The following is a 24,167-nucleotide window of genomic DNA, read 5'->3' as shown; positions in this document are numbered from 1 at the left end:
TTACCAGATATTAAAAGGTAATGAAAATGATAACACTTTTCCTGCATTATTGATATGAACAGAAGGGTTTAAGAGGCTTGTAGACATTTTTTTCTGTATTGCTATATAGTTTTGTTCATTTTTATAGAACCATTTCCAAGTGAGGAGGGCTGAGTTTTATTTTCTTGTATAGGGCTGAAGAAAGGAATTTGGTCTTTATTATGAAAAACAGACCAGAGTAATAGCTGGCTTAGCAAGTGTTGTAGGTTACACTTAAATGTGGCTAGTCATTAATTTAAAGGTAAGCTTAAACTGTGATAGATTTTCCTCATCCTAGGAATGTGCATTGCAACCTTTAGTATTTTTGTATTTGCTTTGCATGTTGTTATTTTTTCTTAGCTATGCAAAACTAAACTTCAAAGTACTTTTGGGAATACAAGGCTAGTTCATATGTAAAATTGAAACTTTTAAAAGTTCTTTTGGGAATAGGCTAGTGTTCTGGGCTTGTAAGATATTAAGGCATTTGCTGTGTTTGGATAATAAAGCATCTATTTATATTTCCGAATAGGACTAAAACTGACTTTCGTCATTGTATAATTCTTAGGTTTCACCATCTAAAATAACAAAAAGAGGAACTGAATCGGAGACACGGAACAGGCACCACACAGATGAGAGCGACGTCAGCAGTTTACGCATCGATGATGGCACAACCGATCATGACGGAGACATAGAAGATTGTAGCGAGCATGATGATGAGAGCACTGAACCTGATCGTTCTGAGCCTTTAATGTATTACCCATTGAATGATGACACAGCCAGGTAATTAAGGAACTTGAATGGTTATGCAAAGCTTTAGGTTTATTAAAAAAAAATCCTTAATTCTGCATGATTTGTGTCCCTCATATTGTATTGTTGTTTGGTTTTACTTTTTAAAGGTTTATTTTGAAAATCCTAAATACTAGTCTTTTAGTACCAGTTTTTAGTATGGAGCCTTTTATTTTTTGTTTTAAGTTATCAGGTCACAATAGAATTATGAGGCATTTCATAGGTGTCCATAGGATTCATAGTTACTGTCTGATGGTTAAGTATGGTAAAATCTCTCTTATAGCAATGGTCAACTTGTTTAAATTATTTCCATGATGCATCTTTTGGACCATACAACAGGGCTGCGTTTTAACCCTTTGAAACCAAAAATATCAGCCATCACTTGTGCACTCGTTATCTGAAAACTTATAAAGTACCAGAGGCAGATACACAAGTACAGTAGACCCTTGACTCACGAACACAATCCGTTCCTAGACCTTGGTCGTGTTCCAAATTGTTCGTGACTCGGAGCTAATTTCCCCATAAGGTTTAATGGGAATAATATTAATTGGTTCTCGACCCCTACGAACCAATATATATTATGTATATTTTGCCTTATTTTACACAGATAATGTAAAAGTCAGTGTAAAAAACCTTAATATATCTAATAATATAATTTAAAATGGTAAACTAACACTATAAAAACGTTTGTAAAGTGAACACTTACTATGACTGGCGAGACTTCTGGCTTGACGGACAAGAGAAGAGGAGGGTGGTGGGTGGGGAGGAGGTTATTGTGCGGAAGGAGACCCTCCCCCATCCAGGTCGGGGAGATCTCGTTCCGGAGATTCAACTCTTCTAGGTTTTTTTGGTGAACGTTTAATCACAAACTTATCCAATGTCTGTTGCCTTTTCCTTCCTTGCATAACTTTTCTGAAATGGCTCATTAAATTTTCATTGAGCATATTCACGATCCTGTTCGTAACAATTTTGTCCGGATGATACAATTCAAGGAAGCACTGGACATCATTCCACTTTTCCAATGCGGCTTTTATCACATCACTGCTGACATCTGTAACTTCCTCCCCAGCCTCCTCTTCGTCAGTTGATTGCTCCCGAGCAAGTTGCTCCTGCTGCTTTAATGGCATCCTTGTTTTTCAAAATTGTCGACTTGGCCATCTTGTACTCACTTGCGATATCGGTCACGCGAACACCACGTTCAAACTTTTCTATAATTTCTTTCTTTATTTCAATGGTTATCTTCCTCTGCACCCTCTTCTCACCATCACTCTTCACTTTCTTACTTTCACCACCACTCTTCACTTTCTTACTTTCACCACCACTCTTCACTTTCTTAGGGCCCATTATGAAGAAAATCACAAGTTTTAGCGCAAAAAATGCTAAGCGAATTGACGAACGTCTTGTACACAATGAGATGAGACAAAGAGCGATGCGTGGGTGACGCCGTGCGTGGGCGGCTGGAGGATGGCTGTTCCCATGGCAACTCAAACGCTCTCACGTGTGCTGGGCGATTTCGCGCATTTTTCAAAATGTTGTGTCTAAAAATTAGTTTGTGAAACAAAGTGAATTGTTTATTTTCCAGAAATTTCCAGTTCATTTATTTTTCAAATGTTCATGTCTCAAAATTAGTTCATGACCCAAACAGAATTTTTATTTTCCGCATTTTTTTTTGTTCGTATCTCAAAGTTAGTTCGTAGGTCAAGGGTGAAATTTTACCTATAATTTTGGTCGGGGATCGAGTTGTACGTGGGTCAATGCGTTCGTGAGTCAAGGGTCTACTGTATGTCTACTCCCTTAAATTTTTTTTTTTTTTATTTGTTGGTAGGGCCCTAGTATATTTTCTTGCCATAATCTCAGAAACAGTGGGATTCATTATTTGCAGAGTAATGTCTCCTCAGGCCATTCACCTTGTGTTTGCCTTTGGTTCTCTTTTTCTTTCTCTGCCTAATACATGATTTAATTTATGTTTAAAAGACTGTAATTTCTACTTTTCATGTTCACAGTTTTTTTTTTTTTTATAGAAAAAGGGTTTCTTGGCTCTCTTGTGTTACATCATCAGTGGATGATGATGTTTTTAACAGTATAGATACTAGGTATACGGTATCTTTTTCTTTTTTATAGCGATTTCACAGTCAATGCCATGGATGTAGAAGAGTTGAGGCGGTCCCAAAGACGACACAGAAAAGCGAGACCTGAAAGACCGACAGACATTCCTCTGGTATCTGTGTCAGGATCTCAAGACTCAGATGACGATGACGATGAGGTAAACATAAAGTCTGTTAGTGTTTTAATTGCAAATTTTGCATATTATGTACAGTAGTTATTCATCATCTCTTTTGAATAAGTTTTGCTTTAGCATTATAATTCTGAGAGAATATGTTAAATTTTCAGCATTCAACCTTGAATTAGTACAGTTTAGAAAAAATATTTTTCAACTTAATCCTGTATTTAGCTCATGACAAGAAATATACTGATTGCTATGTATCATTTCTTGCTCTCTTTGACTTATTAATCATAATTAACATACTGGTTGGCAGTTCTTACAAGCATCTTTTTGTTATGTCTTTTACTTGTTAACTGTAAGTAGTTTATGCACTAGGTAGCATTTGTTACAAGCACCTTCTTGTATTTCAGGTTTCTACTCCAAGTGCTGACACTGCAGAAAGGAATATTATGTCCATGCTGAGTGTCAGCACTGAGAGTATTGACAGAGTTGGCAGAAGAGAGAACTTCCTCAAGACAAATTTTGAGTCTCTAGAAGGAGAAACGATACGCCCAGAAAAAGATGGCATTAAAAATAAAAATAGGTAATATGATGAATAATAAACTAGGTACTTTTTTCATACACTAAAATTGTGATTGTTGTGCCTTGCCCTACGACAGTTATTCAGTCTTTATAAGAGAAATCCTCAGAGACCATCATGTTTGTGAATATTTAGGAAAAGTGCTGAGGATGCTCTGAATATCAGTTTATATAAGCATGTTGTGTAATCAGTCAAAATGATCATTATGGAACTGTAGGCGATACTTGTATAGAAGAAACAAAAAAAGCCATCATTATTGTCTATGTTAAATTTGTTGTTATAACAGTTAAAGTGCGAATCACAGCATTTGATTAGCCAGACTTGGTTTTGAAATAGGGATATGTGATTGGTTGAGTTTGGTGAATCAAGTTCATTTTTTTACAAAAGATTTTTTAACTTTTATGTGAATTTCTGTGAGTGGTGCCAATGCATAATTTGTATTGACATGGCAAAAATATTTAGGAATTTTTGCTATTTTAAAGCTTTCCCATGGTTTGAATTTTCTTTAGTTACAATAACTACATTTAATTTCTCTTTCAGTATATCGTATAAATTCAACGCTAGAAATAAAGATTCTCAAGTTTCAAGTAAAAGAGAAGAACTTCTGAAAAGAATTGAAGAAACTAGAAAGAAATTGCAAAGTGTAAGTAACTTTTTATGTATTTTTTTTATCATATTTGGAGATTTCAAGTGGTGGGAAGATCATGTGGTGAATGATTCAGTGACAAAGAGATGCATTTCCAGAGGCTTGAAAATAGACTGATACCTATGAGATTGATATGGATTGAACTTCTGATGAGAGTGGATGAAGAACAGTTAGCCAGCAAAGCAGTAGATATAAAAATATTAGGACAAGACTTTAGGAAATACATAATGAGAAAATGGATAGACTAAGACCTGGACTTGAAATGAGTCGGGCGGAAAGTCTGCAGTAGTGTGGAAACCTAATAAATGGGAATTTTGATGTAAACTTGTTTATGAAGATGATGATTGTAATTCAATGATACCACTGAGTTGCAATTTTAGGTTCTTAGGGCTTTCCCCAAAGGATTTTTTCATGAGGTACTATTGAAATCGGGTAGGTAAGTGAAAGAAGAATATACCTGTTGCTGAAGGAATGCTACAAATATCTCTTAATATCGTTTCAAGTGTCGTATACTAGACTTACTGTACGTGGCTCCTGTCTAGTGAGAAAATCTATAAGTACTAATTACGTACTTGAAACACACGGGTTTTCTTTTAACCAGATTAGCGAGTAATAGAAGAATCCTCTTAAGACTTCAAATATTTGGGACTTTGTAGAGAATGTCAACCTGATCAAGATCGAGGGTTATTGAGGTTTTAGATTACATAACAGCGGAATTTGTAAAATGGTAAGAAGTGAAAGTAACTCGAACAGTCTTTGTTGGGATAACTAAATCTTGTAATGGAATTAAAATTGTGTGCACATGAGTGGTACAGTTAAACAAATCAAAGTGAACTTGGTGAGAATGTTACAGAGGTGAAATACAAGTCTTTGGAGGTAAAAATATCTTAACCAGTTTGTTTATATGTTGCTAGAGTACACTTGATAAAAATTATCCTTGTCCTGTAGAAAGACATAATTTTAAGTAATTTCCTTAGATTATTATAAATGTCCTTTAAGTAACACTGGATCTAATAAAATGTTCTCATTTTCAAATATTTTGCAGATCGGTTACAAAAGTAATTTAAGAAGTAGCAAGAGTATTTCAGACTTGAGCAACATTCCAGAGAAAGATACATCATACATGTCAGGGAATCAAGGTAAAGATCCATTGCATGTTGACAATTCCTTTTATCTTCCTGTCCAAACAGCACCTCACATTAATGCTGTGGTCACCAATACCATTCCTCGGTTAATGGCTGGATGGGTTCCAGACGTATCTGTTGCAGGGTTGGGAGTCATGGCAAATTATGCAGAGGGAGCACAGGGTTGTTATTCAGCGGGTGTTGTTACTAGTAACATGTCTGATTTTGGTGCTAGTTGTATGTCTAGAGTTGATGATAGTTCTAGCCATGAGGTTGTTAGTGATCATGTTGCTAAGATTGGATCCACAGTGTTTGATGGCAGTGCAGTTCCAAGAGACCAGCAAAAGACAGGTAAGCAGTTGCTTGCACAGCTGGAAAGGGACTTGAAGGAATTTGATTTATTAATGGGATGCCCCTCTCCACCAGAAGTTGACACAGACTCCTTAGAAGAAACCTTGCGAAGTCTCGCTTTGCTGAGCTCACAGGATGCTGTGCTCACAGATCCAAGAATTTCCCGTAACAAGGGTGGAGAAGACTCGGATAGTGACACTGTTAAGAGTGAGGCGTCAAATTTTAGTTGTGATAGTTTGGAAGATGAGGATGATAAGTCAGCAGATTTAGAACCTGAGGAGACTCCTCGCCATCGCATCTTTGAAGCTCCCAAAACTTTGCCTCTTCCACGACGTAAAAGACAGAGATGGCAAAGACTGTCTCTTGGTGGCATAACAAAAGATAGACCAAATGATTACGGGTCTGATATTTTTCCGACAAATGAAATCTCTTACAATCATCATTCCCAAGTGTTCCGTACGGCATCAGACACCGCGCTGGCTAATAGTGATAGTAGTCATTCTGATGTTCAAACACCAACCAACCCACCATATTTTTCTGTTAAATCCCCTGTCAGCAAAACCGCCCCTAACTCTGTACCTACATCCAATTCAAGATTGAATCAGATGAAAGATGCTCATCATTCTCCACAAACTTCCAAAGGTAACACTGTAACCACGCTTACTGTTGAAACTCATTCTTATCATTACGAAAGAGAGTCCTCTATTCCATACCCAATGGCGCGATCTCCTGTAATTAATCAGTTGAGAAGAGAAGCTGCTGGTGACGCTTCACCACCTACATCTCGTCGGCATTCCCAAAGGCCAACGGCAACGCTTCCACCAGCTAGTTTAGTTGAACCGGATGATTTTCCTGTTGTGCAAGCACAACCCCTTCCCCCAGGACCCCCACCAGCTGTGTATCTGCCGTGTACCCAACCTGCAGTAGGCCAGGGTGTGATCCCAGCCCCTGGCAGGGCACACCGTGTGCTGCTGGCCAAGAAGGTCACCATACAACAAGTGCTTCCCTCGAAACGTAAGAGATGACCTAATTGTTCGCCTGGCTGCTCCCAAGGCATGAGGAATGATTATTCAGCAGGTTTTCCATGACCTGACCTGTGTTATAGACTTACTATTTATTTGACTGTCATCTCCATTTTTCTTATTTACATTTTTTTGTAACCTTTTATGTTCTTTTGATTTTCAGGCAGATTTTTCCTTCTTTTGTAGGTTACGTTTTATAAAGCATGTTTTATAACTTAAGTGTATACCTTACAAATTGTCTTGCTTTCTGTGCCTCATGACAGCATTTTGAAACCAAAAAAAGCATGGAGGCATGACTGAAATTATTAAAAGAAAACCTAATAAAGACATAGAATTATTAGAATTCTTCTCTCTAGATGTTGTTAACTTTTGTCTCTTATTATATGTCATGACTTTTATGAATAATTACCTTTAAACGCAAGCGTGTTGCACCTGCTTGTGTTGTTGCATGCACTTAAATGCCTATTGTTAGCACTTGTGTGTTCACATTGCGTATAGATGGATTCAGGTTATATTTAGAAACTTCATTCTGAGTTCCCTTGACCATGCCTCTCGTAAAGCCAGTCTTAAAATGTGTTGCAGTACTACTCTAGATCTGTTCAGATACAGTGACACCTGAGCTTAATGGACCTCACCTCAGTTTAGCTTAGGAACTACATGAAATTGCTTTTAGCTGTGAGATATCTAGAAAATATTGAAGCTCGGTTATAATGTAGGACCAGTGTTATTTAATAGACTTTGTTCCTTATCAGAAAGCCAGACCCTGAGATTGTCTGTTAAGTTGAGATGCTACTTATCATTTTCCTACCTATATTGAGTTAGATTTCCCCCTGACTGCTCTTACAGAGGCTCATAGATCATTATGTTTTAGACCTGAACAGCTCGTTTATAGGTTGCAGTAGATAATCTGAATCCACCCTTGCCCATATGTGCTGTTGTTGTAGATGGCGGAAGTGGCGACAGTGGGTTCAGCAGCAGCCCAGGTGGCGGGAGCGGTGGGTTACGCCGCGCCTGCTCCCTCAGCGACCTAAGCAACCCTGGTGCCCCACGACGCCTGCTTCCAACTCCCCCTATGGGTATGCTTTGCACTTGCACTTCATTTTGTCGCTATTTTCTAAATTTAAGTTTTTATGGATGACTTTCTTTTGTTATGTTTAGTTTTTTTTCTACAACTTTTTTTTTTAGTATGATGCTTATGTTTTAAAAATTCCCTTTTGCTTTTTATTTAAAAGCTGGAGTCTCTTCAGATCGGATGTAAATACCTGTAATGTTTTAATAATCTTACATTTTTTATATATGATAGTTTTAAACCATTGCATTGTAGATTTCAGAGCTATTAGTACTGCATTATGTCATGAGCCTTGCTTCTGTAAATATAATCAGTATTAAATATCTTAAGGTGAAGCAAGATTTGTTTGTAATATATTATTTATAACATTACAGTAGTCTGTCACAAGAATTTCCTCAACTCAAAACTATTTCCAGTCATTGTGACTTTGCAATTCTTAGATGTAGGACACTATATTACCGTGCATCTGGAGACATCTTGTTGTTTCCTCTAAAAGGATAACTAAATACCATTTCTGTAGGATATAAAGTGTAGCCAGATGGGTGTGTTTAGCTGCTTTTCTAAACATGCAATACTAATCTTTCATGATCTTTCCTTTAACATGATCTTATTCTATTACACAGCTTAACTTGATAAACATGAGATATGTTTTGATATTTCTGTAGTCTTTGGTACAGGAGAAATTCATATTTTCATCTCTGTGAAAGTTATTTTTCCTTTTTCTGGTTAAAAATTAGATATTGCAGAATCACACTTATATGTTCATCCCAACCTCATTAGCTATATATATGCTTAACCCTTAAACGCCGAGCGGGTATTTCCGAAAGTGTCTCCCGTATGCCAGCGGCATTCGCGAGTGAGCGCCGAAGCGGAAAGTTTTTTTCAAAAAGTCACAGCGCGCTTAATTTTCAAGATTAAGAGTTCATTTTTGGCTCCGTTTTGTTTTTTCATTGCCTGAGGTTTAGTATGCAACCATCAGAAGTGAAAAAAATATTATCATATAGTATAAATATTGGAATATATGACAGCGTGAAAAAAATTTCATATATAATTGTATACAAATTGCGCTGTGAGCAAAACGGTTAAAGCTAATGAGTTCATTATTTTGTTGTTGTATTGTACACTAAATTGCGATGATTTTGGTATATAACAAATTGTAAAACGATCAAAGCAAATATTATCACAATATGATGCATGAATTCATAACGAGCGGATGTAAAAAAAAAGCTGTATTAAAAAATTCACCATAAATCGAAATATTGTTGCAAAATGAAGGTAATTGATTGAATATTACTAGACTGTATGTGCTGTAGCTTACAATTGCAGTTTTCGACCATTTCAGTCGAGTTAAAGTTGACCGAAGGTCAAATTTTTTCTATGTATCATTATTTATATGAAAATATTTCAAAACTGATAAAGCTACAACCATGGGTTGTTTTTGGTTGTATTCTACATGAAATTGTGCACATTTTCATATATAAAACTTTATGTAACAGCTAATGTAAAATGGTACAAACATTACAACAATCGGACAAAAAAATTTCTGATTTTTTCGGAAGAGTTACTGTGCGGACTTAAGGAAAAAGTTTTTTTCATAAATTCACCATAAATTGAAATATTGTGCTAAAGACTTCCAATTTGTGGCAAAATAAAGGTAAATGATTGAATATTACTAGAATGTAATAGTTTTAGCTTACAATTGCGTTTTTTTTACCATCTTGGTCAAGTCTAAAGTTGATCGAAGGTTGAAATTTTGGCACTTATTCTTATTTATATGAAAATATTTCAAAACTGATAAAAGCTACAACCATGGGTTGTTTATTGTTGTATTCTACATGAAGTTGCACACATTTTCATATACGTATAGAACTTTATGTAACGGCTAATTTAAAATGGTGCAAACATTATGACAATCGGACGAAAAAATGTCTGATTTTTTTCGGAAGAGTTACCACGCGGACGTAAGAAAAAAGGTTTTATTTTCATAAATTTATCAACCTTCGGTCAACTTTAACTCAACCAAATTAGAAGTCTCTAGCACAATATTTCGATTTATGTACCATAAATCGAAATATTGTGCTAGAGACTTCTAATTTGGTTGAGTTAAAGTTGACCGAAGGTTGATATTTTGGCACTTATCGTTATTTATATGAAAATATTTCAAAATTGATAAAAGCTTCAACCATGGGTTGTTTTTTGTTGTATTCTACATGAAATTGTGCACATTTTCATATATAAGACTTTATTTAACAGCTAATATAAAACTGTGCAAACATTACGACAATTGGACAAAAAAATTTTTGATTTCGGCTGTTACCACGTGGACGTAGGAAAGTTTTTTTCTAAAATTCACCATAAATCGAAATATTGTGGTAGAGGCTTCCAATTTGTTGCAAAATGAAGGTAAATGATTGAGTATTACTAGACTGTAAGAGTTTTGCTTACAATTGCAGTTTTCGACCATTTCGGTCGAGTCAAAGTTGACCGAAGGTTGAAATTTTGGCACTTATCGTTATTTATATGAAAATATTTCAAAACTGATAAAAGCTACAACCATGGGTTGTTTAATTTTGTATTCTACATGAAATTGCACACATTTCCATATATAAAACTTTATGTAATGGCTAATATAAGACTGTGTAAACATTATGACAATCGGACGAAAAAATTTATGATTTTTTCGGAAGAGTTACCGCGCGGACGTAAGGAAAAAGTTTTTTTCATAAATTCACCATAAATCGAAATATTGTGCTAGAGACATCCAAATTGTTGTAAAATGAAGGTAAATGATTGAATATTACTAGAATATAAGAGTTTTAGCTTACAATTGCGTTTTCAACCATTTCGGTAGAGTCAAAGTCGACCGAAGGTTAAAATTTTGGCACATTGTTATTTATATGAAAATATTTCAAAACTGATAAAAGCTACAACCATGAGTTGTTTTTTGTTGTATTCTACATGAAATTGTGCACATTTTCTTAAATAAAACTCAATGTACCGGCTGATGCTTTTTAGTGCGAGAAGAAAGAAATTCGCGCTTGCACGCCCAAATAATGATTGTAAACAAAACAACAGCTTGATCCGTGAACTCCCAGCATCCTCCAAGGCGCGTGATTCAAAAGTTTTTGCCTAGTAGGTCTATAATTATTTTTCCGTGAATTTTTAAAAAACTTTTTTTCATCGACATTTTGTATGTCGGTTCGGCATCTGACAGACAATTTTCGTCCAATCGGCGTTAAAGGGTTAATATAGTGATCTATTAGTTATATATATGCTTAATATAGTGGTCTAATGTGTTCCCATGATCACCATTCTTATTGTTTGTTAGACAGAAGAAGAAGAAGAAGGTGGTTTCATGACACACACATACACCTTCTGGGTCCCCAAGTGTGAAATAAGTATCATGTTTGCCGAACCAGCAGCACATAGGGATGAGATGGGCATGTCCGTCCATATGCAGGCATATGTTTTCCAGCATTGATGTAATTTTTTTCTTGAAGTAACTTCTTGGAGCCCCTTTTCACTTTCAGTGTTTGTGTTAATGTTAAAGAAAGGTGACTTTTACATTTAGTTGGTATTTAAGCTGCTAATTGCCTGTTGCTAGCTGGCATTACAGTCGTGAGCTGTCACCTGGCAAGCACTGTTGCTTGCTGAGATTGCACAGCTGCACAGAATAGTTCAGAAACTGCTCAAGGCGCCACTGCTTAGATTTCTTCCTGTCATTTACAATCCCCAAGAATCTGCTGGTCCCTACAGGCTTACAAGATACTGTGACCTTCAGCATTTCAGTTTTGAACCTAATTAAGGATTTGTGCATATTTTAAGATGAATAATATAGTTGTAAAAAAAACTTGTGCTTCATACAGCAGAATAAAGTTGGTCATGCAAGCCCGTATTCATATTCATATGAGTGCGCTCCTCCCATCCTCACAGATCTTGCTGCTTCACATATGGCTGGTCCATAAAGCACTTGTATGGTAAACCTACCACCTATGTTATCTGAAAGTCTAATGACTGGTGTTCCTGGGAACATTATGACTTAAGAAATTAGGCATACATGTATGATTAATGGATTTTTATTAAAGGTCTTAATACAAAAATTGTGTGTGTTTTGCTTACGAATGGAATCCAGAGCTTTTGGTTAGGTTGAATGTACAAAATATGATGTTGCTCGGGTTGCCTCAGTTTGTAACAGCTTAATTTTTTGCAAGTGTTTTTGAATCTTGTGGGTGTTTTATGCCATACAGCTTACTTCTGTGGAGCTCAGATCTTTGCAAGCTCATTTTATTCTGATTGGTAGGTAATTGTGGCAATCATTTCATGCAGTAATATTTGAAGTAAGAATATGGGTCTTTGTTGAAATTGAGAAAAAAAATTTCCCCTTTTATCTCAGGTGGTCATAATACTCATGAAGCACATATGTATCTCCTTTGTTTAGATTGAAATTGCTCAAGTATATGAGTTTCTCTTTTGATTAGGTGAGCATATAGCAGCAGCAGCTCTGGTCTAGCCATTCAGGTTCATCAGTTCAATGTCTCTCCTCCCCTCATCCTGTCCCGTTCAGTTAACTTTAGTGCAGTTACTTTTCATTTCATGAATTCTGTTGCAAGTTTAATAAGGAGTCAAACAAGCAGAATTACAAAGAGAATTTCTACTTTATTTTTGGTTAGAATGGTAATGTTATTTGATACTTATACTTTTGTAATGGGAAAGTTTATCTTTTTAAGCAGTTCAGTTAAAGTAGTGTGGTTAACAGTTAATTTATATTAACTCTATTTGTGTTGAGAGATTAATAGGAAGGCTTTTCATATCTATAGTTGCAATCTGTGGGCAAAAGTAGCACATTATTATTATTAAAGTTATTATTTAGGAGTTGAACCTCATTCAAGTTTCCAAACAATATGGTGTTCATTTGAAATAAATAACAGAAGGTAGCAGGAAATACAGAAATAATACATCAGGTTTTAGAAAAAAATATATTACCATGATAAATCGCCCAGTGCACTTTTCGATTGATACATGTAGATATGTAAACTTTTTCATGAATTTTGAATGGCATTCATGATCAAATACCACGTAACTGGTTTAAATTTAAATGCGAGGTAGAATATATAGCCATTTGTTCATGTTGAAGTCATGCTATTTACAATGGTATAAATATAATAATTTTTTATATTAACAGTATTCAGCTGTTCCTACACTTCAGTACTGTACATTTATGTGTTAAGTCCTCTTATTTCTTTATGCTCTAACTCAATTTTATTGTGTTGGCAACAAACAAATCTTTCATTTGCTGTGTGCTTGTTTATGAGTAATTTATTACCAGTGTTGTTAAAGGGAATAAGTCATGATTTTCAAATCAGCTGCTGTTTCGTGATAGTGGAGACTCACGTCCAGATGTTTCCAAGTATCTTGACAGCTTTAAAATTACACATACTCTTTTTTCCAAAAAACTGTTATACAAGGGCAGCTAGCAAGTTCATACCATATTGTAGTGCAGAATGCTCTGAATAGACTTATGGCATGGATATTATCTCCTATCTTTGAATCATCGACTACATTTTTTCAAAAATGATGTGTAAATTTGAAGTGCGTTTGTGGCTTTGAGGTTATGATGTTTGAGTCATTTCCAGAGCATAAAGTTCTTACGTAAATCATGAACCTATTTTTTTTTTACAAAGCATTCTGCATAGTGATCTTTACAATCGGAATATGGTGAGTATGTGTTAAGAATAAAAAATGACGAATGATTTTTTTTTCTTACATGGGAAAACTGAAACCAGAATGAAATTTTTAATGCCTTTCATGTATATGTACTTGCTGATTTAAATTCTTCTGTATACATTAACACCTGTCAGGTATATTTGTTTTATGTCTAGTCATACATTGAAGTGTTATTGCATTTAGTTAAATTGACAGGGTTTAGGATTCATTTTCATACAGTTTTATTGCTTAACTGAAAACAAATTGTCCCAGTGACCTGCAGGAAGTGGAAGATTATATTTACTCCAGTTGATTTCTAGAAAACCATATGAAAAGTTTAGAGCTCTACTGCTTGATTATTTTGTGATGTGGTCATTACAAATTGCTTTTTGTGTAGTTAAAGCTAGCTAGATATTAGCTTGAGGAAAAGGTTTTAAAACAATCTAAGTATAATTAGATTGCATTCTTGGGCTTGAGTGTCCCCATACTCAGTAGTCTTCTATCAGCCAGATCGAAGGAGAAATGACAGTTGACTGATGTGCCACCTGGAACCTCAGGTACAAGCCAGCCATCTTCTTCACTATTTATGAGTCTGTAGCATTTTTCAAAGCTTTGTACACAAATTTGCCTCTCTTTTTTAGCATTTTCTAGTTCTTTTTGTTAATTAAATCAGTTTAAAAGTTAAATTTATCAATATATCAGGTGTCTGGCACTAGTAATTACATGAGACACTTAGTACCTTCGCCTCCCACTTTCAATATAATTTAGGCTAGTTATGATGGATAGAATTTAATGAAAAAAGAACCAAGTTTTTATTTTCAACTTTTTCATATATTTACACATCAATCATTATCTAAACTCCCACCTCCCAGCCCCTTGTTGTTACTGTCTCACACATGGAGACTACACAGACAGAAAAGAGACTTGTTGGGGTTCCAGTTAGTGCATGCATAGGCTGCTGCAGTTCTTCCATATGGTAGACAAAAGATTACGAAGTTAGGTGACAATGGAGACTGTCACTGTCAACTAAGTTAGCTCTCAGTATTGTCAACAGAAAAGGTCTATTATTTTATATCCTTATTTTCTTTGACTGCTAGGAAGTATATTTTAGTTTGAATCACATTGGAACTGAGTAGAAGGTGGATGCTATTACCAATCATGTTTTGATTTTACAGTATATGTTAGTGAAAATGCAGATGCTGTTTGCACAAACACGTTTAGAGAGGGTACAGTTTTTGAATACTAATGGTTATCTTTGATATTTCATGTAAATTTAGAAACACAACTGAATAGTCTGCACAGGGTCTTCTTGTCACCGGAGATTTTCCTGTGTATTTTGAAAGGTTTACATAGCTGTAAAAAACATACAAAGTACAAGACTTAATGTTTGATTACAGTGTGATATAGGGTATTTTGCATTATGAATGTTTCATTATATTCCTTTATTTTACATGTTTGTTTGAATGATTGTATAATTTTTGCTAAATTGCAATTGTAATTAAGTAGTAAAATCGTTTTTATTTTCTGTTACTAGTGCATTACAAATTGAACTATGTCTTGCATAGTATTGTAAATCTGAATTTGAATTTTTATGTAGACTAGTCAGCCAGGAAGCATGCAATAGTATTTTTATAATATATAAATGAATCTTCATATTTAGTATTTACAACAGTTAATTGCTTTAGGGTATAATAAACATCTTGAAGACAAAAGCAGTTATATAGTGTCTTGTCATTCATTGCCATTTTGGTTAATATTTTTCAATTATCATTACAGCAAGTGGGAAGAAAATGGGTAAATCTAGCAGCAAGTCGCCTGGAAGGTCTCACTCATCTCTGTCAAGGTCCAGTTCTATAGGAGTCTTGAATCAGGTAATTTGATTTTTAAATGAAATCTTGTAATGAGTAAGGCCAGCTACAATTCTATGTTTGCTACTCACGAACGCTTTAATCTGAGGTTCTTCATGCACAAGATCAAGAGACGGAGAGTCTCGGTTCCAAGGCCTGGTATTGAGTTAGAGGAGTTTATTTTACAATGTACTCAGTTGACTCTCAGTGTGATAATTTTCATAAAACACCAAAGTTAGGTTGCATTCTGTATGCAGTAAATACTTTATATTTCAGTCTGGGGAAGAGGGGTCCAGGAGTGATCGTCCCATGCGACCCACGATAGCATCTATGAACAAGATGACTCCTCGTGCTCTCAAGAGAAAAGCATCTCTCTCTCAGGCTGTTTCAACAGGCAAGTGTTTTTTTTTTGCTTGTTACTATACATAAAAAATTCCTCTTTAGTGTGAATGGTTGTAAAGCAGGTTCCTATTATAGATATTTTTTGTCAGGTATCTATTTTAGATAAACATGAATGCTTACCACTAGCTTCTGACATGTGTACTTTTCTCTTGAATCTTGATTTTCTGGTCATTTTACTGGCCTGTATCATCCTACATACATATCAGTTTCTTCTCTTACTGACTGTTCTTAGCCCCTCTAATCACATGTCCAAACACAACAGCAAGTTGTATTGAAAGTTTTTTGTCTTAATGTTCATGTTACAAAGGTAATGTTCAGGTTGTGAGGCATGTGGCTATGTCTTAATTTTTTATTTCATTGCAGGTGACATCAGACAGTTCCACGAAGACTCAAGTTCTGAGGATGCATCACCTTCAGATCATAAAAATATGCGAAGTAGAACTCAGGGTAGCGATAGGTATGTTTCTAAGAGTGGATTTTGTACTTCCTCATTCATTCATTCGTGTTAAACATCGTTTTATTGCTATTCATTACATTTTATGCTTGGTCCAGTTTTGTGTATATTTTACAAATGAATATGGAAGGATGTTTGTTCCAGAAATTTGTTTGTCTTTCATAGTAAATGAGACTTTGCCCCGTGACATTTTAACCCCACTAGCCTTGTATTTATATAGTACAGCACCAAATACACACTTGGGTCTTGCTGTGGACTCTCATCGTAAGTATGAATTATAATACACATTAACATTACCATTTGTCATTTTTTCCAGATCTTAGGGCACAGTAAAGAATTAATTCACGGTTTTAACAGCATTATTTATTATTGATCAGTTTTGTTCACCATAAACAATAAGTTGCATAAAATAACTTTATTCCTTAATTTAAATATATGCTGTGCAAAGTTTTCTTGGTTTCACTAGAGTGTGCCATTTCCATATTCTGTATTGTCTGGCTTGGTATGAGAACTTTTCTGTGTAGCAAAACAGCTTTGTAATCAGGAGATATTTTTTATTTGTGAATGAAGCATTTATTTGCTATTAGTGAAAAAAACAATGCTTATAGCTTTAATTCATAGTGTAACTTTAGCTTTTACTAGAAACATTTAGCAGTTTAGCTTCCTGCTGGAGACATTAGACAACAATTTTTTTATTATAAATAGTTGTATCACTTGCACATTTAGTTGTAGCATTGTGTTTATGATACCCGTTAGTTTCTCTTCCTTTTGTAGGTTTGCTTTTGATATTAGTTGATTAGTTTGGGTATGTAGAAACTTTTTAAAAACATTACACTATTCATACAAATCCAACAATTATATCATGCCCACATTGTGGTCTGCCATGATCCCTAGGGTCAAAGGTTTTTTTTTTTCCACAGAAGAATAAAAGCATTATCCCCATGACACTCTTTGGTCTGTGTGTGTGTGTCTGGAAGACAGAATTAACCTGTGGTTCCTCTTATTAGGCACAGACTGTCGATTCACATAGAATTTGCTGTGTTTGTGATCAGGATGGCATTTCTTGATCTCAAAGTTGTTGCAAGAAGTCTCTAACTATGTTCTCTGAGAAAAAAAAACATTGGGTAGTAGGGCAAAGAATAACTCTAAGGGAGGCTGGCATTCAGAGGGGAGACCTAGTCACCAGAAGAGTAGGTCCAATAGGCAAGCAATGAAAATATGAAGGTGTTGGTGACTCTGAAATATAAATGTATAAAGAGCCGAATTGCATTGACCAGTCCTGAATATCTAGATTGTGTATTTACTATTGGCATTTACCAGCAAACATAAAAACTTGATTTAATGTAAAACCCTGCACTATTCCCTGTTACCAACTTGGGAGACTCATGACAAAATGAGGTGGTTGATGAATGAATAAGGATCAGGTTGATGCTGGTGTCATAAGAAAGTGGTCTTTTAAATCAAAGATCATGAGTTTGGGGATCATCACAGACCATGCTGTGGCCATCATATGACTGAAGGGGTAGTTCAGAACAATCTTAATTCCCAGTGTCTGTAGTGTTTGTACTGAATGACAAGCATGAGTTGGATTTTAAAGCTGAAATTGTCTCTGTGAGATAGACTCAACACAATGATTTGGAATGTCAAGCAATGTTCGTTTCGCCAGTGATCCATTCTGTCTAGATTGCTTACTAGCAACACCATAACTCAGAGTGAATCTAGTTACTTAAACAAGATTGTGTTATCCATTAGGGTAGCATTGTTTCCTTGTCTATGATTATAACTGATAGTAGTTCATTATTTAACTCGCCACATTTTGCACATCCTGTTTTTAATATACGTATTGTTATTTACTCTTTTCATAATTCTTGTGTATACACATCTCTATTGAAATTTTGACCATTTTTTCAAGTAACCCTTTCAGTCGCTAGGCTTTTGTTAGTCCTGCCTCTCTCTCAAGCATTTTGATGGGTTATGCTAGTGCTTCTAGTTTCATTTGCATCGTCATCATCAGCTATGAATGGAATTGTTTCTGGCACTGCATTTCCATTAGTTTGCTAATTACAAAAAGATGCAAGTTACTTTTGCTAGTAGTATTCACCAAGCTAGAGAAGACTTGGAAACAAATTTTGGAGCAAAGGCAGTATATTATTTAAATATGATATTGTATGTTTTGATGGAAATGAACTTCTAAATATCATGTGTAATTGGTGAGTTTTGCCTTCCAAGCTCCCCATTCCATTTGAATATCAGATCCGCCAGTTTTCACCAGTAATTATACGGGAAAAGAAATGGAGCAAGCAGTCTTTCCTGTATTATTGATGTCTACTTCATTTGTCCCCAGAGATACAGAAGAATCCTCTGAAGTTCTTCATATTGAGCAAATATAGGACATGATATGATAATAAATCAGATTTTATGTGAATATAAGCTTTGGTCATGAAGAGAAAGTTCACTGGTCACCACAAATCATTTCACTTGGTTAAGCAGAGGTTCTCACTTTGTTGAGAGTAAACAGATATATTGTGATTGCCACACAGTGTATGGGAAAGGTTTTTAGTTGCAACTTAAAACAGTTTTACTGATTTCAGTTTACTTCAGATCATTCTTTTGGTGAAGAGTAAGTTTGATAACACTGTATTTAGGGGAAGATTTAACTACCATAACATTTTGAATATAATGTGTATAGACTTACTATGATAATATTGATGATGAATATGAATATTTTTTAAATAAATACATTTTTATTATGTGAAGGAAAAAGGACCTCGGGGGGCTTCAGAGTTTAAGTTGACTAAGAGAGCAAAAGATGGTATTGATTGGGTTTTGTAGTTTGAGGGTGTGGCAGTTGCCAGAAGGAGGATCTTAGAAATGTAGTATGTGTACAGTGTTTGTTTCTACACTTCTTGACCAGTCATGGTAGGTTTTCATAATTCATTAATTTCCATCCTTTTAGAAATATTTACTTATTCTCTACGAATGTGACAAACATTTTTATTTAGGTAAAAGTGCTGGCAAGAGAAGGTTTTCATCCTGTCTATCATACAGTGTAGGAATTTGAAAATCTGTTGTCCATTTCAGGCATGTCATATAGTATTATCAGGCACTTGCGTGTTTGTTTATATTCACTTAGACATATCCAACTGATTTGTTATTTTGATAAATGATAGCAATTTTGTAGTAAAAGCAATGACTAAGGAGGTTGTCATGCTGAGAGTATCAGTGCAGTGCTATTGTTTTCTTTTGTCTGTAATTTGAATTTGGAGTTGGTAAAATGTAGATAGAACACCATCATTTGATTGTACTGTAGTAAAATTGCATTGGTAGGTTTTGTTATTATCTATTACAATAGAATTCTTATTTTTTCTGGTATTCAACTCTTCATTTTCCTTCTAGTGTAATTAATACTGTGGTAAGTTTGCACCCAGCCTGACTAATACAGTAGTATGATTAGTAGATGTAGTTGTGTCTTTACTCCATGTCATGCTTTGTGTGTTGTTGCTTGCACTGTAATGTGTTGTTGTTGTTGTTGTGTGCCAGACGTAGCAATCTTCCCATCCGTGCCGTAAGTGAGCGTGACCTCACCCGCAGCAATAGTTTGTCTGGCAAGAGAGGGGAGATGATACGAAGTCGATATGCATCTGCTGCGTCACCAGTGTCCAGAAGGGGTCTTCCGTCGTCAGATCATAGCCGGCCGTCCTCTGCTGCTTCCACAGTTGACATGAGTCCTGAAGAATATCCAACGCGAGATGACCTTGCTTTCATTGACTTTGAAAATATGCCTTGTGAGTTGTAATCACACTTAATTTTATAATGGTTGTAAAGCTCCCCCAGTGAACTAAATCCTTTTTCTTAATATCTAAGCAAGGAAAACAATGTAATTGAATGTTTGATCAAGTTTTTACCCTCCAGTATGAGAAAGGCAGTTGACTTAGTTCATTGAGGTGACCTTAAAATCCAAAGTCCAAATCCATACTCTTGTAACTTGATCATTACTGAATCATATTGTAGTACTATTTAAGACCCTCTAACCTTCCACCTATTTGCCTCATTTTTGTCTTGTACCAGTTTTCATCCTTTGATTACAAAGTCAATTGGACCAGCCCCTATGAGAGACTAGTCACATAGTATTCAAGGAAATACTGTTTAAAATTACAAGCAAATATTGCAGCATGCCTACTTAACCACATTATTCACCTCATTCCAAAATGAAAGGTGTATGCACAAGGTTTATCATATTCTATCAAGATAATGCAAAGAAGTTTTGATAATTATATCATTCATCTAACAAAATGCATACATGTCTGAAAAGTTTATGATTATTTTTCTCTTGGTAAGAATTAGTATGCATAATCTGCAATAACTGACTTAAAAACTGATAATGATGGCCATATATGCCAAAGGTTGGGGTTTCATTCCTGTAAAAGGCAACTAAAAAAATGTTTGTAACTACTTTGGCAGCTGCATTTTACATACTATTCCACAACACCCTAGAGAAGGTCGTATTGATTTAATGTTTATATTAGTTATTTATTGGTCTGTACAGTCATATGAAATCATATGTAAATAAGTTCTTGGATATACTAGTACGTAGTACATAAAGAATTAGAGGAATTTGAAATACCCTAAATTTTTGGTTGCTTTCCACTGTTAAGAAGGGGTTTATGATGTGTCATTTCTTTTTCTCTTTCAGTGAGTGTAGGGGTTGTAGAAAGTGTTTGTGAATGGGTAGTTGAAGGTTGTGAACGATTAAGTCAGTTGTGGTGGCGAGCGTGTAGCGAGGGAGGAAACGAAGAAGATCACCATCGGGCTTTGCGTTCATTACTGTTAGGGGCAGCAGCCAGGGCGACTCATGCTCTGACTCCTCTGACTGCACCACATGCAGCTCCTCCCCCACAACCCATGTCTCCAAATGCTCCTTCGTCGCAGACACCAGATAGCAAAGATCCAAGGATGGTTGCCATGATGCAGCAGTACACTGATATTTTAGTGAACATGGTGCAACAGAAGATGGCATCTCATCAGCCACCACCCCCTGGACCAGCGTGATTACATAGTAGCACGATTGTTTTTATTTTAACTTTTTTCATTTTTTATTTGGTATTTTTGATAGTCATTGGCTTGACCAAAAATGTCCAGAAAATAAAGATAGCTTCGTATATCCCTTTTTTTCAGGGCAAGTCTTATGTCATGAGTGAAAGGCTGTGTATGTTAATTATTATTGTGTGATCTGTCCATTTTGTTTTCATCTGGTGACTCAGATTTTTTTTATTAAAGATATTTTTAAGAATGTGTCTTTATGATAATAAAGTGTAATGCCAAGTAGATAGATTGCTGTGAAGTACAATCTTACTGCTTGAATGATTTTTTGTTTTGTTTTTTATCAGATTTCACATTCCAGGTTGTCACGTGACATTATGTTCAGAGTAGTTTACGAGTGAATCTTTTAGTAGGTTAACTTTCAAACCCCTTTTGCTGCCAAAGCTCATAATCACTTATGTTGTAGATTTCATCTTGCATTTCATTTGATGGGGTATTATTCTAGGGACCCCTTGATATATATTTGCAAGCTTGTTTGGTTAAAATTTGCCCGATTTTATCTTGAGCGTCAAGGTATTCTCGTGGTGCGATACGACCAGACGTACGTGATTTATACAGAGTGGTTTTTCATAAGAGCGGCTCGTTGACGCAAGGTTGCATCCAACGTTTGGGGACTCAGCAGCCTTAAAGCAGCAGATGGGTCTTACACCAAGCTGAAGGCATTGTTTTTGTTCTCCCATTACATATTTTGATATACTATCTCATATTTCATCCTTTAACAGCATGTTCTTGTTCTTGTACTTTTAATGTTTGCTAATAACTGTCTAACTTGTCATTTACAGTGTTAATGGACTGGTGATGGCTCACTGCTGATTTGGGCTAACTGTTTACCTAAATATTAGTGTTTTTAATCAAAGCTATGCAGTTTGTTCTGCCTGGTCATAAGAACTTTCTGTTGTGTTGTTATAGGCCCTTGTTCTTGGCATATTGGAATCCACTACAACTTATTTATGATGGATTGTAGGCCTAACACATATTATCAAGATTTTTATTTTCAATGTTAGAGTATTGTTTGTATACTTTTAGAGCTGTGCAGGTTGTATTGTTGATCTTCTTCCAAGCCCAGTTAATCAAATCTCAGAAAACATTCATTTTGATGCGACCAGACAAACAACTGTTCGGGCCAAGTTTGGAATCACTAAGTATGGCCGTTGTCACTGCACTCTTGCGTTGACCTCCGTTCATCGATACCAAAAAAAAAAAATGTTGGTCTTGTAGTTTCTGATGTCTTTACTTTATATGATAACAAATGTCATTACATGTGAACAATATATGATGTTAATATGTAATATGAACATATTTGAGATGCAAAACAACCAAAAGTGAAGGCTGTGCAATATACAAGCAACATTTAATTATACATAGTTCAAGTGTTGGCATATCACCAACACTTGCTTATTTGTGGTAGGTCTGTATTGCCCATCCATTGCAGTCAATAGGTCAGAATGTTAAGATCATTGAACAGAATTGTGCTCAGTGGAGTGTTTGGTATTGCTGTCGAGAGTAATACCAGTTTTCTCCTGAGCTGAAAGAAAACCATGTTTGTTACGGTATGGCTGAATGTAATTTCACTGGCTTGTGAATATTTGGAGACAAATATATCACAAAGCCTTTCTTTGCCAGGATGGGCTGATGGCAGTTGTGGGAACAGGAGTAATACATGGCCAACTCATTGTTTGTTGCACAAGTATTTGAAGCTTGATTTTGAGAGGAATGTTCCCAGGGTGCCGCAAGGTGCCAAGTTGAGGTGTGCCAAACCCCTTTCAAGGAGGGCTGGAAGCCTTGCTTGTCAGGAACTGTATAGCTGTAAAAATGTACATTTTGTATTTTGAAAACCTGACATCATTCCTCTCTTGGGGAATTGGACCTCATTAAGCAGATTTAAGATTTAGAAAATTTGATGTTTTTGGGTTAAAGTAGGATGAGCATTTGTTGTATACAGAAAAATGTAAATGCATATTTTTCTGGCTTTACTTTTATTTTCAGTTCAAATGCTAGAGGAATTGTTTGGTGAAGCTCATAAAAAAAATCAGGTATTTGGACATAAAGAAATCTCATTCTTGTGTTATTTTATATCTTTCAGCTCAAATCTGAAAGTGAATGATGTCTTCTTTGTTTATATCTAATAAATGTAACTTAAACATTTTGTTTATTATTTACCCATTGTATTGTGCTAATTTTTAAGCAGTTGACTTCCTGTAACTGTGACTGACTGCCCTTTATCTGGAAAACGTAGATAGCATATTAACATAATTATTGTTGATGACTTCATGAAACTTGTTCAGTGAAAAAAAAACCTATGAAAGGGGATGCTTTCTTTTTCTGAATTGACATATATTCGTCAAATCATTAGCAATAGCAACACTTTCTTATAGAAATACTACTAAAATACAGTAGAATAGTTGTAGATTTGTTAGGAATGCCAGAGGTGCATGTGTGTGCCAATGGGGTCTTATTTAAACCTGCTCTTCCAAACCATAAACGGAACAGACGGCGAGTTTAGTTTTTAATGAAAAAACTATTATTTATGCTGTTAAATTTCATCTCCTGCCAGATTACCAGGGCATACTGTATTCTCAAAAGCTTTTCAGTCATCCCACCTTTTGTTATTGCTTGTCCTCACAACTTTTTCTCCTCAAGTTGATGCTGAGAGTAGCTCCTCTCCCCACATGATCTTCCAGTTTTTCTTCTGTCCTTTCTTTGGTCGTCTTTCCTCTGGTTTCCAGTTATGTCTTGAGAATTATAAATATTTGTAAATGTTCCATGGAAAGCCATCCCACTTCCCAGCTCAGTCCCTGGTTGTGGTTGATGATGAGCCTTCTCAAGGTACCTCATCCATTG

General features: G+C 35.5%; 1 protein-coding gene across 1 annotated transcript in view; it reads left to right on the top strand.

Moving 5' to 3' along the window:
* The window catches only part of LOC135224666 (mitogen-activated protein kinase-binding protein 1-like), a 280,544-nt gene extending 257,075 nt beyond the window's left edge, over positions 1-23,469 (top strand). Inside the window, 11 exon segments of the mRNA XM_064263885.1 lie at positions 584-798; positions 2,926-3,067; positions 3,439-3,611; positions 4,149-4,251; positions 5,300-5,393; positions 7,696-7,827; positions 15,300-15,394; positions 15,647-15,764; positions 16,136-16,229; positions 19,767-20,011; positions 20,920-23,469. Coding sequence (XP_064119955.1) covers positions 584-798; positions 2,926-3,067; positions 3,439-3,611; positions 4,149-4,251; positions 5,300-5,393; positions 7,696-7,827; positions 15,300-15,394; positions 15,647-15,764; positions 16,136-16,229; positions 19,767-20,011; positions 20,920-21,275 — 1,767 coding nt within the window. The 3' untranslated portion in view covers positions 21,276-23,469.
* Positions 23,470-24,167: the final 698 nt, after the last annotated feature.

The sequence above is a fragment of the Macrobrachium nipponense genome, chromosome 12, assembly GCF_015104395.2.
Source record: "Macrobrachium nipponense isolate FS-2020 chromosome 12, ASM1510439v2, whole genome shotgun sequence".
Lineage (NCBI taxonomy): Eukaryota > Metazoa > Arthropoda > Malacostraca > Decapoda > Palaemonidae > Macrobrachium > Macrobrachium nipponense.
The sequence above is the reverse complement of the archived record's forward strand: the minus strand, read 5'-3'. Positions and strand labels throughout refer to the sequence as shown.